This window comes from Megascapheus bottae, chromosome 3 (genome assembly GCF_031878675.1).
Source record: "Megascapheus bottae isolate mThoBot1 chromosome 3, mThoBot2.hap1, whole genome shotgun sequence".
NCBI lineage: Eukaryota > Metazoa > Chordata > Mammalia > Rodentia > Geomyidae > Megascapheus > Megascapheus bottae.
The window spans coordinates 49,874,962-49,890,031 of record NC_143511.1 but is presented as its reverse complement, the minus strand read 5'-3'; the positions used below and the strand labels follow the sequence as shown (position 1 = coordinate 49,890,031).

The window sequence follows — 15,070 nt, the reverse complement described above, 5'->3', positions numbered from 1 at the left end:
GTAAAATAGAAGGGTTACATTATATTTACCAGATAGAAGGTGCATTACTTCACAAACATTGATATCCTTTCTCATGTCTTGGTCCCTATTTCCCTCCCCACACACACTCCCCTCACCTTGTTTTCCCCCTTCCTTATCCTATTTCAAATAACCAAATAAGCATATATACGATAGATCAGATAACAATGTAAAATACTGTAACAATATGAAATAACCAAGGGACAGCAAAAGAGATGAGAGATAACATAGTACAAGGACAACAATCATTCATTATATGGCTTTTGTTTACATATCCTGGAGGTCCTTTCCTTTTGTGTCATACTATATGGCCTTATGTATCTAGGTTTTTCAAACACACTTTTGTTTCAAATGAAATGCAAAAATACATTTTTTTTTCATCACAAGTTCATTTTTCAGTCCGTAGACACTAAAATGGCCTGAAATAAGGAAATGGTCTCAATTGTTGAGGAGGGGAATGGAACTGTCTGACAAAGTCTTAATGAGTGATTGCTACAACGATGTTTGTCTATTTTTCATCAAAGCCATAAAGTCAAAATAAATAGGTGAGGGAAATGGATATGAGCAACTTGCCTAGGAACCCTCGAGGTCCCAGCCACATTTGACCCGTACAGCCAGGGGCCACTGAGAATCTGTATACTGTGCTGAGAAATAATAAGCACTGATTAAAAAAAAAGATCAAAGGGCCCACAGGGAGCTGTCCTTTCAGGTGATTATTAAAGTGTAATGTCTAAAATTAGGTCTGAAAGTGTATCTTGTGACTGAGTAGCTTGAAGCTTGAAAATTCAGTAAGGTCAGCTTTAGACATTTTACCCAAGTTTTCTACAGAGTAACTATTTGAATTTTTGTTTGCTTACTAAATGATCCTGCCCCCTAAAAAAGCTATTTCATTGGAACTCAGGTATTTCAGGCAGTATCAAAGTGTGGCCTGTATGCTTGAGAAACTGAAGTTAAATTGACCAGAGAAACCTGGTGAACTTGTTTGTATCACTGGAGGGCTAACTACAACATAAAAACCTGCAAAAAGATTTATTCCTGTATCTAAGAAGTGGATGTTGTGAGCTATAGCTGCTCATTTCTGTCTACTGCATTCTTTGTTTATGGTCAGAAGTTAGAAAACACTGAACTAGCTTTTAAACTAGTTGAAGAGACAAGTGCAAGTTAAAGGGGCCAGCAGACAGATCCTTTTCTGTCCCTGTGGTTCTCCCCAGCTGGCCTCACCTGTGTTGGCATGGCTCACAATCCGTGCATGGTATAAGCTATGCAGGATCATCCAGGCGAGTACTTCTCTGTCGTGGTGCTGCACAGTAACACTGAGCATATCAGTTAGAATCATCAAGGGGAATCGTCCTTGAGACACTAAGTATAGCTTGACAAAGGCAGCCTTTTCCACATTGTTCTGCAAAAAATAAAATTGTTCGGCCGTTATGAAATGAACTGCAGTAGCTACAGAGCCTCCAGGTAAAGGTAAAACAAAAAGGGTGAGCCTGATGTTATTGTTACACATGTTATTGCTATTCCTTTCCAGTAGCAAAGACCTGTTTGCCTGCCTGCTGTATTAAAATGCACACACGGTAGAAAGTACAGATGTCACCTACTGTTTCTTCAAGAAAAATCATAAATGAATTGGAAGTCTAACAGGTACATATATACACACAGATAGTAATAAGAGGATATTCTAACACAGTACGTGTTATAAGTCAAACACCATTATAAGCACTTTGCATGCATCAATTCAACAGTATTCAAAATGTGATTGTATAGACCACTGGAAATCTCAAAGCTACTGAAGAACCTCTATGAGGTCAAACATTTTTTTAATTATTGCACCAGAGTAACGTAGTGTTCATTGTATTATTCATTGCCAGTGATTACAAGTTGTCTTAAAAAAAAAACACTGTCATATAAAATAGCCTTGAAAATTCTAAAAAAATTATACATATCATTAAACTATGGCCCTTTTTTATATTCTGTTCCAAACTGGGGAATATGTGTAGAAATTCTGGCTGTCTCAATAGGAAACATTCATAATTGTTGAGATCTAATTAGCTAACTTCTTGAAATAATGATAGAAAATTTGTGATTTTAAAACTGGCTATTTAACAGACTGCTTTATTAAAATATGAAGGAAATGAGCCAAGCCAACTCAAGGAAAATACCTGATAGTATTTGTTCCTAGTGACAAAAATAAACTTTATAGTGAAAATTAGAATTTTAGAAAAATTTTATGTGCTATTTTTTGATTGAAAATTTCTCAATAAGTAAAATGCTTTTCTAGGGGTGGGTGATAATCATTATGATGCTTTGAGACTATACAATGAAATGTCACAACATATGGAAGATCTTCAAAATTCAACTTTTTCCAATGACCAATGTATGATATTAGAAAATCATGAGTAAAAGACCTGAAACCTAAGACCAACTTAAGGAGTCATAATAAAAGAGTATATGCACAGTTGGATTATACAATGCCTTTAAGAAACTACCAGTTGTTGAGTTCTAGTACAGTATCAAGAATACACATAATTAATGGAAATGACTATGAACACATTATTCCTCTTTCCATCTACCTATTGGTGAGGCTGAAATTCCTTTACATGATTTACAAAACAATTTCACACTACACTGAATGAAGACTCACATTTGAATTCAGCTGTTTTCTAAGCCAGGTTTAAGGAGACTCACAAAAATGTTAATAATGCCACTTTTCCTTGGAAAATATTTTTCTAATTTTAACATCAGCTAATGTGATCATCAATAGATTCAATCCATATAAGCCCACATTCTTTGAGGTTTCCATTAAGTTTTAATCTCTTTTTCAGACTAAAGTATTTGAGATTTTTTTTCTTTCAATTGCATTTTATTGCCGGGGTGATGTATAGAGGGGTTACAGTTATATTCATCAGGTAGTGGGTACATTACTTCTTGAACATTGATACTCCTTCCATGTTTTTCTCCCAGTTTCCCTCCCCAGTCTGGTCCCAATCATCTTGATGCATTTGAGAATTTCTATGGTAAGAATTCACACACCAACCTTCTGCAACCATTCATTATTATTATCCTTTCATAGATGAAGAAACTAAAGAACAGAGCCTAAGTACCTTGCTGTCACACATGAGAAGTAGGGTAGTTAAGAACTGGAACCTAGGTCTGTACTCTTTGCCTCCACTCACTTCTTATTTCTATTCTTACCCAATGAGACTAACACTTTTTTTTTTTTTTTTTTGCCAGTCCTGGGCTTGAGCTCAGGGCCTGAGCCCTGTCCTTGGACTTTCTCAAGGCTAGCACTCTACCACTTGAGCCTCAGCACCATTTCCAGCTTTTGTCTATGTATGTGGTACCAAGGAATCGAACCTGGGTCTTCGTGCATGCTAGGCAAGCACTTTAACCACTAGGCCAAACTCCCGGCCGAGACTAACACTTTCAATGGCATCAGAGTACTGTTTTGCATGTGCTATTGACCATTTATTTTTAATAACCTGAGTGAGTAGCACTGTGACCTTTTGCTCTTGATACCAAGGAGTAAATTATATATTTTATATCATTAAATTACATGAGTGTATTAATAAAATAGTTACTTATGTGAATGTAATAATTGCCATAATAAATAATTACTGAGCCTTTGCCTTGGGCCAGGCACTATTCCAAGTACGTATTACAAAATAAGTCATTCAACCCTCAAAACATTCCTAGGAGATAGATGCTGTTATCTTCATTTTATTGGTAGAGAAACTAAGGCAGAAAGAAATTAAGAAACTTAACCAAGGTCACACCATTAGTAAATTGTAGAGGACAGTGTTGTACCAAAGTACATTCTCTTACTACTTTCCAATATTGCTTTTCTTTAGAACAAGCTAATTTCCAAATTGTAGGTATTTTAAGTATTCTGCAACAATGACTCTCAATGTGACTATATACCAGAATTTTTCTGAAGAGACTTAAAATTATTGGATACCCTGGTTAGAGTGAGACTTGAGAATTCTCCTCCCTAATCAGATATTAGGCATTGCTGATTCTACTGACACAGGGACCACATTTTGAGAACCACTGCTATATGATGCAGAAATTAAAGGAGCCAACTGAATAGGCAAACGTATCATACAGTGAAATAAATAATGAAATGTCCATTGATAAATGGTCAGGAGAGGCTCATTGTATTAGCCATATGCAAGATTTTATTCAAGTAAGTATGACTGGGATATGCTTATACTGAAAATCATTTTTTTCTTATTTTCCACCTAAATTTATTTATTGTATTACATTGTTTTCCACCAGTCTTGGGGCTTGACCTCAGAACCTGGGTGCTGTCCTTGAGCTTTTTCAAGGCTAACGCTCTACCACTTGAGCCACAGCACCATTTCTGACTTTCTCTGGGTATGTGGTACCAAGAAATCCAACCCAAGGCTTTGTGTATGCTACATAAGCACTCTACCACTAGGTCACAGTCCAGGCCTGCAACCTAAATTTAACAGAGTATATTGAATTTATTTGCTAAATGTGGAAACCTTATTGATGTGCTTCTCTTTGTTCAACTATCATTTGACAGGGAAGGGGTAGTACTTGTTAATTACCTGGTGTCAGGGCTAACAGTCCTTGTTTTTCAATTATCCTTCTGCATTCCAAAAGGACAGTATCAGGTACAAGGAAAAACTGTAAGAACCGAACTATTTATTTATGACTTCTATGAATCAGAAAGGTTTTTTTTTTTTTTTTTTGGTTAGCTGAATCCTATAGCTTGCTCATGCTTATAAATCCTAGTGACTCAGGATATTGAGATATGAGGATTGTGGTTCAGAGTTAGCCTGGTCAGAAAAATCTATGAGACTCATCTCTAATTAATTGCCAAAAATCCAAAATGCCTGCCTTGAGCAAAAAGCAAAGTCGCAATGCCTAACTCCTAAGTTTAAGCCCCAGTACTAGCCAAAAAAGAAAACAAAGAAAAGATTGCTCATCCACATGTTCGTCTATATAAACATATACTAAGCACCAATCACACTAATAGGCTACCCACTAGATTCAATAATGAAATAAAGAGACAATTTCCTAAAATTAACTAGTAACAAACACATATAAAAATAAGCTTTGGGCAAATGGACAATGGAATCCAGTTTTCAATGTGTAAATTCTGCCTCACTAACAAAAAGAAAAGACAGATCCATTATTACCTCAGTAATCCCGACAACTTGATTGGCGGCATCATCCGTCATTTCTGAGAAGCACTTTGCCACACTGATATAGAGCTCTAGATCATTTCTCTGGTAAAGAAAAATCCCAGCGTGTCAAATACAACTCAGAATAAGAATAAGTTGATTCTTAATGTTTCTGACAAATTACTAAATTAATTTCAAGCAACCAAATTATGCACTCATTAAAAATCTTTCTTATTTGTGTACTTGGTTTTATTCTTTTTCTCATTAACAAAATTCTATTGCTCTAAGGAGAATAAAAACCTCTGGAAATTCAAACTTAGAGGCTTTCTGAGACAGGAGATGGCCTAATAGTAAGTTATTAGATGTACGTAGTATACTAAGTGATGTAAACAGTAATAAAGGTAAAGATTTCTGAGTTTGCACCTCATTTACAGGCATCTGGTAAAGGGCTTAGCAACTATTTTTTTTTTTTTTTGGTGCAGCATTGGTTAACCTACTTTTAAAGTTGCTCATAACTTTGGTACTAAATATTCAACCTCAATTTAGAGCTTGGAAGCAAACATACTCCCTGTGAAGAATGTGGTTATTCTTTGCTAGTCTTCCCACTCACAACCTTAAAACATATACCCCTAGCTTTGCCAAAATGACTTTAAAGAAGCCCAAACAGAAATTGTCAGGAATGTAAATATTTTTGTTCCTCACCAGAATCTTATTTGGCAGAAGGTCAAATATTTTCCCAGTAGCTTCAGAGAGCAGATTCCAGAGATGGTGGGTGGGGCTGGGCAGTCTCATGGCCTGGCTCAGACCCTGTAAGGCACTTGGGCATAATTCAGGATTGCAAAGCGGGGAGGCGGAATTAAAGGCTGCTATCATTACGTTTTCCACAAAGCCCTGGATCTGTTCATCAGAGACGTGTTTTATCCACAGAGGTACAGATACAAGGAGGTATTTCTTGATATTCAGCTGGATATAAAACAGAAGAGGTCAGATATAAACAGATAAATCTGGGTTTGCAGTAGTCAAAACTTCAAGTCATCACTGAATGTGAGGGAAGACAGAAATAAAAGTGTCAGATAACTTCCTTTTCCCTCATTTTCTCATAGCCTTACAGCACAATGGGTCACCAATGCAGGAAAGTTAAGCTGTTGCAATTACTTCTAATTCATGCTGACTTTGTGTATGTGGTTGCTGCCAATCTGTTATTCAGCTGAAACCTCGAGTCTTTTCACAGAAGAGAATAAAATGTTACTTCTGAAAGTATATGATAGGTGCTATTCAGTTTTAAACAGCCACGATCTCCAGCAAATGAAGTTCTTGGAGAAGAAAGGCTCATCAACTGGAAATCAATTACTTAAATAGAGCATCTAACCGCACTAGGAAATACAAGGAAGGAAAAATATGCGGAAAACTGTCATTCTGGGGTGACTTCTGACCCAGGAATTATCACAGTTGGGCTTGTGGACCTGACCAAGGCATCTTCAAGTTTATAAGACCACAGAAGATACTCTTACTTGACATAGACTCTAAGAAGGAAGCTGAGAGGGGCAGGCTAAAAGACATAGGCTAAAAGACAATAAAATATGACAAGTCCGTAACTTTCCAAAAAGATCAATGTAGTTGGAATTAATTTTTCAGAATTCATTTTTTTGTTTGCTTGGTTTTTGTTGCCAGTCCTGGGGCTTGAACTCAGGGGCTCTCCTTTAGCTTTCTCAAGGCTAGAGGTATACCACTTGAGCCACAGCACCACTTCCGGCTTTTCTATGTATATGGTACTGAGGACACAAAGCAGATCTTCTTGCATGCTAGGCAAGCACTCTACCACTAGGCCAAACTCCCAGGCCCAGAATTCATTTTTAAAGAACATGCCATCTCTGATACTTTCATAAGAAAACCAATTAAAAGTGAGAAGTGGGGGCCAGGAGATTGGCCTAGTAGTAGCGTGCTTGCCTAGCATGCACAAAGACCGGGGTTCGATTCCTCAGTACCACATACATAGAAAAAAGCCAGAAATGGCACTGTGGCTCAAGTGGTAGAGCTCTAGCCTTGAGAAAGCCCAAGGACAGTACTCAGGCTCTGAGCTCAAGCCCAGGACTGGCAAAAAACGAAGAAAAAAAAAGAAAGAAAAAAAGTGGGAAGTGGTTAGGCTAACAAGGAGGATAAAAGCAGGTGGATATGATAAGAGTACTTGCATACTCTGTGAAAACAGACCAAGGAAACTGACTAGAATACATTGTATGCATGCATAAATGTATAAATGACAAAAATGAATCCCCTCCTTGTATAACTTACATGAACTAATAAAAATATAACTTAAAAAGCAATTTTTAAATTAAAAAAGATACAAAGAATGATCTGATGCAACTTCAAGCAAAAAGACCTATGGAGCTCTAACAGTGAAATGGGAGGGTTGCTAAAATGTAATAAAGTTTCTGAGGGCAACAAAACAGGTTATGAAGAAATATACCTGACTCAAAAAGAGCTCTAATGGGCAAGAGTTTGGCCTAGTAGTAGAGTGTATATCTAGCATACACGAAGACCCGGGTTCAATTCCTTGGTACCACATACATAACAAAAGCCAGAAGTGGCACTGTGGCTAAAGTGGTAGAGCTCTAGCCTTGAGAAAGCCCAAAGACAGTGCTCAGGCCCTAAGTTCAAGTCCCAGGACTGGCCAAAAAAAAAAAAAAAAAAAAAGAGCTTTAATGTCACACAGTATCCTTCCATTTCTTAGCTAGGCAAACTGTTTGACTTCTAATTGTCTGTTTATCACTGTATGAAGTAAAATATATTTCTCAGAAGAAAAATAAGGCAGACAAACATTCTATCCTAAAGAATTTCTAACATTTACATGAAGACAAAAGAAAAAATTGAACAAGAGGTAGAAGAATGGTAGCCTGGATCTAAATTTGTGAACAGAGAGACTGACTAAAAATAGGCTCATTTGGTTGTAGTGGTAGAGATATTCGTTTTTTTTTCCCTTTCATTCCTGGGGCTTGATATCAGGGCCACTTGAACCACAGCACCACTTCTGGCTTTTCTTGTATATGTGGTACTGAACCCAGGGCTTCATGCATTGTTAGGCAAACACTCTACCACTAGGCCACACTCCCTGCCAGATAGTTAGTCTTGAAGACAACTAGAAACTTACCAAGATAGTAACGATCATAGAAATTACACTTAAAATGATCATTTTTAGGGTATATAAAATATAATTCAAAGCATTTTAAACTAAGACCTGGCAGAATTACAGAGATTAAATGTGATCTCTCTATCTGCCAAGTGCTGACAGCTATCAGGTTTATAGTAAATGCTCAGTACATGGCATCCTAAAGAAGACATTTGGAGCTCAATAGGGTAAAAAAAAAAAAGTGTATCGAGAGGGCACAGACCTCGATAGCATGCACTTTCATATAAAAACCATTATGAAAAGAAGAAAAGGCTGAATGTAGAATAGGAACTAAAGCCAAGAGTTTGAATACATGGAGGGGAATCCAATGATGATGGAAATGTACTTATAATGAACAGATTAACGTCTAAGGAATCATGGAATTTTTTTCTATCTTCGCCTGAAATGTCAAAAGTATGTATTGTATTAACTTCATATCTTTTAAAAGATAGAGCTTTCTGTCTACCTTTGAATGCTTGGAAGGTGCTAATCCTTAATATTCTTATCACAAACACTGTGTTGAAATCACTTTATTTTTTAATCACAAGATGAACACGTAGGAAATATGTTCTAGTTCCTTCACCTATACTCACCCACCTACTTTGCCTGATAGTTCTGAATTGACCTCTATCCAAATACTACCAAGCCTTCAAATTCAGCTTAATCTTTCCTTCCTTTCGGAAGGGAGCAGGGATAGAACACATAGATGAGCCACTGCATGTAGACTTTCCTTCTCGTAATACCCACTGAAATGTCATATCATCAAACAAATGTAGGTTTAAGTAACTCCACAAATCTCTAGATACATGATCTTGAGAAAGGAACTTTAGTATCTCTGATCATGAGTTACCCTTCTTCTAATAAATGATAGTTGAAGAATGATTGGTAATGGCTGTGGAGGGGTTCTAAATCATATCATTTTCCAATCTATTGGCCAGCTATCTCAATTTCTGTAAATGTCCATTTGTTTACTCTTGACTAGGAAAACGCACACACAAATGGAGGTTAATCTCTCCCCAAATAGCTTTGTCCTCTTGCTGCTCAACAATCTTAATTATTACATACACTCAGACTATGGATAAGTGGTGGGATCAGCCACAGGCCCAGCAGTGCAGCTGCATTCTGTGATGATTGTGCTTGAGTCACCATAATTTCAAGGCACAGTTGTTGTATCTCTTCTCCTGAAAGAGAAAAAAGGAAAGAAATTTCTGAATGAAGTTGCTTCTCTGGTTCATTTAAGACTTCAAGATCCAAAGCAATGCATTTGCTTGGACAATTTTTGCAGCCTGTATTAGAACACTAGTAACTCCAAGTCTTGGAACTGGCAAGGACCTTGAATTAACTAGTCTTATTTCTTTTATACTCTTTGAAGCAATCTAAACACACAAATACTATAACACACTGGAAAAATTCTAGCTAACAATCTCTAAGTCCCTTTTCCCTCTCTTGTTCAGCACCAAGACACATCTATGTGAATCTAGAATGGATTTCAGGCACAGCCATCTTATTTAATGGTTGGGTCTTTACAGTACTCTGAGATCCTTGGAGTTAATTTTCCCAACCAGACCTTCTCTCTCCCTCCTCCCAAAGGATTTAACTCAAACATGGCTATTTTCAGTTAAGCATACAAAGATAAGAGAAGGACAAAAGAGCATATTTTTCAAATGAAATCTCTGAAAATCCTGGATGGTGGCATGGTATTTTATACAGTATTAGGTTCAAACACAAATGTTTTACCAAAAAGTTGTATATAGTCAGAATCATCTTTAATTATCTCTAAAGCCACAAAATGTGTATATACATCATTATATATATTATTTGTAAGCAGGTATTGTGGCATAAGTGATAAAACAGCCATGACAAATTCACAGATACAATTTTTATGACATTTTTAGAGTTCTTTTATTTTAGAATCTCAAAAATAAGTTTTTTAAAACCATATCTTTTATGTTTTTCACAGACCTTGATTTCTTGTGGGTAGGGCTGAACTCAATTAAAACGGGGTATAGCGGGAATATAGAGAAAGGAGAAGGATAGAAGGAGAAAAGGAAGGAGGAAGGGAGAGAGAGGAGGAAAGAAAGATATAAACAGAAATAACTTATTAACAGAGGGCAGAGTTTAAAAAATTTTTAAGTCTAGCTCATATTCAAACTTAAGTTTTTAAGTTATTAATCATCTTTTCATTGCTATAATAAACTGCCTGAAATAAATTAATGTATAAAGATAAAAGAGTTATTTGAAATTCTAGTCTATGATCAGGTAACATTCTTGTCCATGCCTGGAGTGCTCTTATTCACCTAGTTACCTTAAGTTTTCCCATGGCAGGAAGCCATGGTTTCCAAATGTAAAATAGTTGACAGATATGGTTAAGTACAAAACTTGAAGTAATTCTAGGGATACAATTTTATGACCCTATTTTAAATGTTCTTATTGTCTCTTCCCCCTTGTCTTTGTCCTTCCTTGAAACAAGAGTCAAGCATATGAAATTATATTTGTGTGGGGTAGCTCCACTAGGAATAACATAGGTTGCTATGGATATGAAGTAGCAGTGTAGAGATGTGCACTCTCTGTCTTTCACCACAGTCTCTGGTAGGAAGAAAAATGGTTCCCCAACATGTCCATATTTGAACACCTGGGACCTCTGAATATTGTACATAACATGGGGAAAGAACTTTGCAGCTGGGATTAAGGCAAAGGATTTTCATTTTTTAGTCTTTCTTTTTAATTTTTTTAATTTTTTATTGTCTGGGTAAAGTATAGAGGAGTTACAGTTACATTCACTAGATATTAGGTGCATTACTTCTCAAACACTGATACCCCTTCTCATGTTTTTGTCCCCATTTTCCTTCCCCCACAAGGATTTTGATTTTTGTAGATTAGCGTGAATTATCTAAGTAGGCCAAATGGGCAGAGAAGTTCTGAAACATGGATGTATGTGTCAAAGCCTGGGCCTTTGAACATGGAGAAAGGGAGTCACATTTCAAAGATGTTGAAAAAGTTTCTCTAGAAAGAAATCCAGCTCTTGCACTGTTTTGATTTTTTGGCTAGGGCCATGTTGTAGTTTTAGACTTCAGAACTGTGTGGTAATAAATTAGGTCTACTTTGAACCAGTAGGAATGTGGTGATTAGGTATATAAGTCATTACTAATTATAAATAGAACCTGTTTTTCTACTCTGAGTAAGTCCTAAAAGCAAAGTCTTAAGACCTAGAATCACTTAATTGTTACCAAAGTTTAGCCTCATAAGTGGAGAGAGAAGTGCAGCCCAATTTGCAGGAGGAAACTGGTAGCTTTCTCCAACAGTTGCTATGGGTTTCATTGCTACTTTGAGAAGAGGAGGATGCACAGCCTCAGGACCTGAAATAAGAAGGAAAAATGAGTAAGAAAACAACTTCATAGCAGCATGAATTGCCAACTTTTCCTTATCCTTTCAAAAGATTTGATATCACATCTTTAATTGTGTTCAGCCCTTTAATTATATGCTCTGAATTGCAAATTCATTTGTAGAAGCCAGTTGTTCTCTCTTTGTGTCTACAACATAAAATGACTGCTTTAATTTTATATTCTTGGAGTAGAAAAGGGAATGACAAAGTTAAAATTGAATAAACAAGACATTAAAAAGCTTCTGTAGAAGACTTAAGAAGAAAATAATCATTATAGATAAAGTCAGGTCCACTGAAGTTCAGTCAAAGGATCAGAAAGAAAAAAAGAAGGGGTAAAAATTGGACAGAATGAAGGGTGCAATTAAGAATACTAACTTATGTAAAATGGAAAATTCAAAAGGACAGGGAAGAGAAAAGGCAAAGAAGTACCTGAATAAAAACAAAAATATTCTAAATTTGATTTTACAAAAAGATACAAATCATTCAACCGCAAGAAAAAGAAATGTACACAGGTCCACACTAATACATACTGTAATCAAATTTGCAAAGGACATTAAAAGTGACAAAGAGAAAGGACTTCAACAAAAAAGAAGCATATTCCTTACATGAAATCATAGAGTTCAATAAGAACAATAAAGTACTAAAAAAAAATAAAAAAGCACTCTAAATGCTAAAACCACAAAAACAATCTTTCAAAATTAGGGAGGAACTAATTTGTTTTCCTAGGAAAATAAAGTATACAGAATTTGTCATTTGTACACATGTTCTACAACAAGTTCAAAATAAACAACTTCTGAACAACATATAGACAGTAATTTGAAAACACAAAAAGAATACCAAGAATGAAACAAAAAGTTGGAAACAGATTTCCAGGAAAATTAGAGCTAACACAAATATGTGGATAGCAAAAATCATTCCCTTGGGTCTGGAAGTATAGGCTAAATGGTACAGTGCTTGCCTAGCATGCACAAAGCCCTGGATTCAAATTCCTTGGTACCACATATACAGAAAAACTGGAAATGGCACTGTGGCTCAAGTGGCAGAGTGCTAGCCTTGAGCAAAAAAGTATTAAAGAACAGTGGTAGGCCCTGAGTACGCCCCAGGACTGGCAAAAAAAAAATATTCCTTTAACCAATAAATGAAGGAAGAAATCACACAAAACTTAGAAATTCTTTGAAAAAACTTAAAATGCAACATATCAAAAATGGTGAGATGCACCAAAAGCAGTTCCCAGTATTTATAGAAATACATTATTTGTCTATTTGAATTAGGGAATGGAAGGGGAACAAGATGATGAGACAAAAGACAAAGGGTGAAACAGTGTAACAGCAATATTTACAAGACAATATATGGGAAATGAACTTGTCAACTTTAGAGGGAGTCAGGGAGGGGGAAATGGGAGTAAAACATGGGAATGGATAATAATATTCAACAAGTAAAGTACTCACTACCTTATGATAACTGTAACCCTCCTATACACCCTAACAATAACAAAAAACATTTCAGTCTATATTTTTTCAAGTTTAAAAAGGGAAACCAGTAGGCTAACTATATCCCTAAGAAATTAATAAAAGAGCAAAATGCACCTATAATTAGCAAAGGAAAAGAAATAACAAAAAATTTTAGTTGAGGTAAGTCAAAGTGGAAGAGAAAAATAATAAAACAAAACCAAACTTTAGATGACAGAAAAGACAAAAAAATTGACTTAAAAAAAGACAGGAAAGGAAGGGAGATGTAAGTAAAATTAGAAATTAAGGTGGTGATTTTTGCACTGACCTTACAGTAATGAAAATTGTTATGACTACACTATGAAAAACTGTTAGAAAATTAGATTAAGTTACTAATTACATAAGTTAGATAATTTAGATTAAGTAGAAAATTCCCACGTAACCTACAAAATTGAATCAGGAATAAATAGAAAAAAGAAAAGTAAAAAGATCAAATCAACCATGAAAGCTTTTCCACTGCAACAGAAATAAGACAGAATGTTCACTCTCAACACTCTGTACAGAATATTCTAGCCATACCAACATAAAACAAAAAGGAAAAAAAGGCACTCAGATTGAAAAGGCAAAGGTACACCATGTTTACAGATGACATGATTCTATACATTAAAAAACCACTTTAAAAAAACCCCCACTAACATAACTACAAAAGAATTTAAAGTTTCAGGGCATAAAATCAAAATGGAAAAACTGTTTATTTCTACATTCCATTAATAAATAATCTGAAAAGTAAATTAAAAAATTACAAGTAATAGCACTAAAAATTTAAATGCCAGAGAATAAATTAAGGCAAAATGAAAGTCATATATTGAAGAGTATAAAATACTGTTGAGAGAAATCAAAGAAATGAAGTAAATAGAAAGGTACCTTATAGTCAAAGACTGAATACTTAACATATTAAGGGGACAATAATACTCAAAGCAATCTACAGATTCAATGTAATTGCTATCAAATTTCCAAGATAATTTTTGTCAGAAATGGAACAATAATATTTTAATTAGTATGGAAGTGCAGAGTCTTCAAAGAACTAATACAGACTTGATAAAGTTGAAGGATTTATATGCATCAATTTCAAAACTTACTACAGAAGTACAGTAATCTAAACAATGTGGAATTGTTACATATAAGGATAGACATTCAGCAATAGAACAGAGAGTATGGAAATAAAGTTGTATGTTTAAAGTTAATTGGTTTTTGAAGTGGTGCCAACACCACTCAATGAGGGAAGGAATTGTCTCTTCAGCAAATGGTCCTGAAACTACATTCATATGCAAAAGAATGATTCTGGCACCTATATAAAGATTACTCTGAATAGTTGGAAAGCTAAATATTAAAGCTAAGTAATAAAGTTCTTACAGAAATCACAGGAATGCACCTTGAACTTAGGATTTGGCAGTGTATTCTTAGATATGACACCAAAACATGACTGACAAAAGACAAACAGGTGTAAAACCTTTAAACACCTAAGAATATGAAAAGACAACCTAAAAAGCAGGCAATTTTGCAAGTCAAAGATCTGAATCTAGCCTGGTGTTAGGCTCATACCTATCATCTTAGATATTCAGGAGGTTGACCGCTGAGGATCACAGTTCCAAGCCAGTGGGGACAGAAAAGACTTATTTCCAATTATCCAGCAATGTGCCAGAAGTGAAGGTGTGGCTCAAGTGGCAAAGCACCATACTTGACTAAAAAATCAGCAAGAGAGGCCTGAGATCAATCCCAGTACCAACACACACACACACACACACACACACACACACACAGACACACACAATCTGAATCTAGTATCTAGAGTATACAGAATGGACAAATGATTTGGAAATTCATTCTTCAAAGAAAATATAAAAACGAT

General features: G+C 35.6%; 1 protein-coding gene across 1 annotated transcript in view; it reads right to left on the bottom strand.

The window, feature by feature from the left end:
* Focad (focadhesin) overlaps nt 1–15,070 on the bottom strand; it is a 250,753-nt gene that overhangs the window by 6,989 nt on the left and 228,694 nt on the right. Inside the window, exons 36-40 of the mRNA XM_090330054.1 lie at nt 11,559–11,687; nt 9,397–9,512; nt 5,871–6,131; nt 5,184–5,273; nt 1,240–1,417 (exon numbers count right to left, since the gene is read on the bottom strand). Coding sequence (XP_090186180.1) covers nt 1,240–1,417; nt 5,184–5,273; nt 5,871–6,131; nt 9,397–9,512; nt 11,559–11,687 — 774 coding nt within the window. The remainder of the gene's footprint in view (nt 1–1,239; nt 1,418–5,183; nt 5,274–5,870; nt 6,132–9,396; nt 9,513–11,558; nt 11,688–15,070) is intronic.